At 33.9% G+C, this 4,827-nt stretch overlaps 1 protein-coding gene and 1 pseudogene across 1 annotated transcript; both read left to right on the top strand.

Annotated features, from left to right (window-relative positions):
• Positions 1–1,981: 1,981 nt before the first annotated feature.
• LOC114078673 (protein PXR1-like) lies at positions 1,982–2,659 on the top strand. The gene is made up of 3 exons (XM_027919725.1): positions 1,982–2,059; positions 2,135–2,394; positions 2,482–2,659. Exons 1-3 carry the CDS (start codon positions 1,982–1,984, stop codon positions 2,657–2,659), a joined length of 516 nt encoding a protein of 171 aa, XP_027775526.1.
• A 186-nt stretch (positions 2,660–2,845) lies between these two features.
• LOC107030074 lies at positions 2,846–3,513 on the top strand (annotated as a pseudogene).
• Positions 3,514–4,827: the final 1,314 nt, after the last annotated feature.

Raw genomic sequence — 4,827 nt, 5'->3', positions numbered from 1 at the left:
AAAACAATACTGAATGCACACTCTTTTTCTACCATGGCTCCACTAGTTGTCAGAAGTAAAAATGGAAGTTCATTTGGATGCATGCAATTTATGGGAGGCTATTGAGGAAGACTGATCATGGGACTTGTGAAAAATATCGCTTGAACCTTTTAATTCTTGTCAAACATGCTTCCTTAAGCCTCTATGGTGATATTCACATAAATCTGGATTTGCTCATTAGTTTCCTGAGTGGTGGGTTACTAACACTGTCCAATTTCTTTTTGTGTATCTATGTTGAGTGTAAAAAGTCGTTGGAGGTCCAGCGACTTCATCAGAATCCTCATTGATGGTGGTCTCATCATCCATCTTACTTGTTATTATGTGAGATGTACCTCCAGTTGAGGGCACTAGTCGAATCTTTACAAATTCATTGGAGGTTGCCCAAAATTGAAAGCGCAATCTTGGCGATTCTGTTGATAATCGCCTTAGTAGATCTCTCAATTGGCACATGGAATCAATTGATACTTGCTAAAATGTTGATCATGGGTAGGAGAATCCATTTCTCCATCACAATCAACTCAAATCAAACCATCTTTGTCCAACTCGAACATGTATGTTGATGCTTACCATCCATCAAAAATTTCTCTTAAAAGAGCATGGGCTCAGGTTTGGGTGTTCATGTTGACATGGAAGTAACAAGGAGAAGAGTGTTGGGTTGAAAATGAGAAATGATTTTTTTTAAATACACCATTCATCAAAATTTTCTCTTAAAAGAGCATGGGCTCTTGGTTTGGGTGTTCATGTTGACATGGAAGAAACAAAGGAGAAGTCTGTTGAGAAAATTAAGGGAAAGGTGTCAAATAAGTCTCGTTTTTGTTTTTGGTGACAGATTGACCAAGAGCTGGCCAAATCCTCTTTAAAAAGTAATTAACTAATTATGGGACCAAATTAACATTTTCAAAACATTCTAATCTTTTATAAAATACAAAAAAAAAACACTTTTATAATTCAAACCAAATCATTTAAAAGAAAAAAATCTTTTCATAATCCTTTCTCTCTTCTCTCTCTTCTTTTCCTCCTCCCTTTGGGGATTGTTCATCTTGTTCCTTAGAAATTCGGAAATCCATCGTTACTCTTCCTCTGCAGTTGTTACTCATCCTCTCCCTTCCTCCATTACTCTCTCATCTTTCTAAACTCTAATCGCGTTCGACTTGAAATGGGTAAGTTATTGTTTTGAAATACTTTACAATTTTGAAGTTTTTTCTTGGATTAATGAACAATAAAATGTTCTGTAGGTGTAACAAATGAATAATAAACTTAATGGTGTATATTAATTATCATTTTTTAAAGAAAATAAGCCAACTCAAAAAATCCTTATTTTTAGGAAATGTATCTGTAATGTTATCATTCAGTGAAAAGTCATTTTTTATTGCTGTTGTTGTTCTTTTTTGGCCATTTTGTTGATGTGATTTTAGAAATATAGTGTTGTTCAGGCGTCCAAAATATATTTAGCGTATGTTGCCACATTTTAGTGATATGTTGGTCATCTGTTGCTACATAAGATTCAGATGTTGCTATAATATGTACACATGTATCAACATATGATGCATCTATTGCTACATAAGATGTATATGTTGCGCAACAGCAGGTACATATGTGGCAACATAATGTTAATTTATCGCAACAGACTATCCATTGGTTGCAACATACTACTATTATTATTATATAATGAATTGTAAACTCTAAATATTTTTTTATTTACTTGTAGATGATATGATACAAGAAGCTTCATCCATGACAATACCGCAATCTTCTAACATGAAATGCTCTTTTTGTCTATGTGAAGAATGTGAGCAGCAACATGATTATTTTATTAGTCGTGTTAAACTCACTGATATTTTTAAGGAAATGTCTCATAATATTGATGTGCATAGATCAAAGAAGACTTCACAACCTTTGAAATGTAATAGGTTGAAAAAATTCTATTTCTCAAACACTTTCTATGATTATTGACAAGAAAGAAAAGGAGAAGAAGGAAAAGGAGGAGAAGGACAAGGAGGAGAATGAAAAGGAGAAGAATGCAAAGGAGGAGAAGGAGAACAAGGCAAAGGAGCAGAAGGAGAGGGGGAAGAAGGCAAATGAAGAGAAGAAGAAGGAGAAGAAGGAAAAACAGGAGAAGGAGAAGGAGAAGAAGAAGAAGAAGGCAAAGGAGATGGAGAAGCAAAAGGAGAAGGTGAAGCAGAAAGAAAAAGTGAAGCGAAAAAAAAAAAGGAAGAAAGTCGAAGTTGTCAGGTGTGATGTGAAGCGACAATATCCATTTGAAGGTTTTAACATTGACGGCGAGGGTCCAACTGAACTAATGTCATCCTTCTCGCAATGGATAAACGAGGGTCTTTACAAGCATCATGCAAAAAAGTAAATAAAGTAAGGTCGTTCAACTATTATTAGAATTTCTTCTTTTTATCCAATAAATAATGATTTATAATGATTACACAATTGCAGAGGAAATAAGGAGGATCACTACTTAGTCAATTGCTCAAAACTTGAATTTGACCAACTTGATTTAGTAGTTGCATTTCCAATGAATAAGGACTGGCTCTACGTAATGTCTCAACCCAATAGGTGCTGGATTGATGAGGTAAATCCATGCCCACTTTTATATGTATTGTTTAGTACATGAATACATACAATTAAATTGATACATTTTTTATATCTATGAGTGCTGTATGTGGATGTAATATTTTACAATTTGCGTAAGAAGTCGAAGCAGCAGATTCGTTCTAAATATTAATATACCACCACTAGTTGTTTTTTCAAAACATACATTGACAATTCTAGTGAATATGAGGATACAATCATTGACATAATGAAAGGATATGCTATACCTTGTGGAATGCCTTGGCACTTGACGGATGATGTTTATGTCCCTGTAAATAGTAATCCAGAATTCCATTGTGTCTTGGTAGTCGTTGCATTTAGAACGGTGCATAAAAGTATATGATTCCATGTCCTCAAGTAGGTCTAATAGAAAACTATCCTCCGAGATTCAAAAGATGGCTACAATGTTGCCAAAGTACCTTGAGTTGAGTGGATTTTTTGAGCAAAATGAGCAAACCAACTGGTCAGTTCTTAAATGTTACCAAGGAAAGAACAAATCTCACTCATTCGAAGTCATTCATGTTACAGGTATTGCCCAACAAGAAAGCAGTAGTGTGTAAGTATCACAATATTATTTTGTGTTACGACTATCCAAATGTTATGTTATTATATTTTCTGATTGATGGTATACCATGAAGAGATTGTGGAATTTTTGTTGTTGCATACGCTGAGTATATGAGTGATGGATTACAAGTTCTATCATGTGGAATTAGTGCTGACACCCTTCGCTTGATATATGATTCACTCCTATGGAATTATGGGATTGTAAAGGCTCGAAATGTTTATGTTAGTGACAATGAATACCTAGAGATGCATAGAATTAAAAAAAAAGAAGCTAAGATCGATGAAAATGTTGTGTTTACAACCATTGATTAGATAGGTGGTTATGTATTAAAATGTTTTTATGATTATTTCGATTTTGTTTAAACAAATGTCAATTATGATGGAAAGGATCAAAATTATATGTGGCAACAGAGCGAATTATCTATAGTAATAGATAGTATATGCGTCGCAAATATGTAATTTCTGTAGTAATAAACAAGACAAAATTATATGTGGCATCAGATCTTATATATGTAGCAACATATAGTATATATGTGGCAACATATGTCACAGTCTGAATTGTCCTAATTAAAAGAAAAAATTAAACGTCTTTAATTTTCATTTTCCTCTCCCCTTTCTCCTCCTCTCTCCTCTCTTCTATAAATGTGTCATTTCCTATTCCAAGATTTATTTATTTATACTAATTAATTTCAGTTTTCTCCTCTCCCTTTGTCAGTACAGTACACTTCTCCTTCTCTTCTCTTCTTCTCTTCCTTCTTTCACAGATCATCTTCCATAGCAAAGGCGGTGTTGTGTTGTCCTCATGATTTCTACTTTATCGTTGATATATATCTTATCAGGTAATATTTAATTAGGGTTTGAAGTGCATTTGTTTGTTTATCTCCTTATTGCCCTGTTTTGACTTGTGGTTGTAGCTCATTTTGGGGCTTTCAAATATTTTATTTTTGTGGTTGCAGATACAAATATAATGGCTCGTGTCAAAAGAAAACTTGATATTGATACATCTTACCAAACAAAGATCCAGAAGAAGGCTAGGTCTAAAATTGCTAGGAAGAGGAACGAAAATACTACACTTTTAGAAAATCTTGCAACTGAAGAAGTTTCTTCTTCTCAAGCAGAAGTAGAATTTTTTCAAAAGGAATATGAACAAAGACAAGTATTGGAGGAAGAAGATGGAAAACAAGAATAATTTGAGGAACAAGGGAAAATAAATGAAGTTCAGGAAGAAGAAGGGGAAAATACAGAAGTAGTAGTTGTGGCACAACAAGTAAAAATAAATGAAGTTCATGAAGAAGAACAAGAACTTCATGAAGAGTCCAATGCTAGTGGTAATGCAGACACTTTCCCTGTGCATCTGCAGCCTGATGCTAATAATGACAGCATTCTTAGATCAATCTTGGGAAGACCTTTCGTCAAATTCAGGGATATCCTCAAGAGAAATCAATTGGAAGATTTTTTCAGAAATAGCTGTTTTGTTCATTTTCTTTATTTACCCATTGATCCACTTCCACGTTTTCAAATGACAATCGTGTATAAACTTCTAAAAAGAAGGTTCATTTTTGAAAATCCTAATAAGAAGGATGAGATTCTAATTAATTATTGTGGCATGCCTGTTTTCTTTAGCAT

Source organism: Solanum pennellii, chromosome 9, assembly GCF_001406875.1.
Source record: "Solanum pennellii chromosome 9, SPENNV200".
Classification (NCBI taxonomy): domain Eukaryota; kingdom Viridiplantae; phylum Streptophyta; class Magnoliopsida; order Solanales; family Solanaceae; genus Solanum; species Solanum pennellii.
This window is presented reverse-complemented; position numbering and strand designations above follow the sequence as displayed.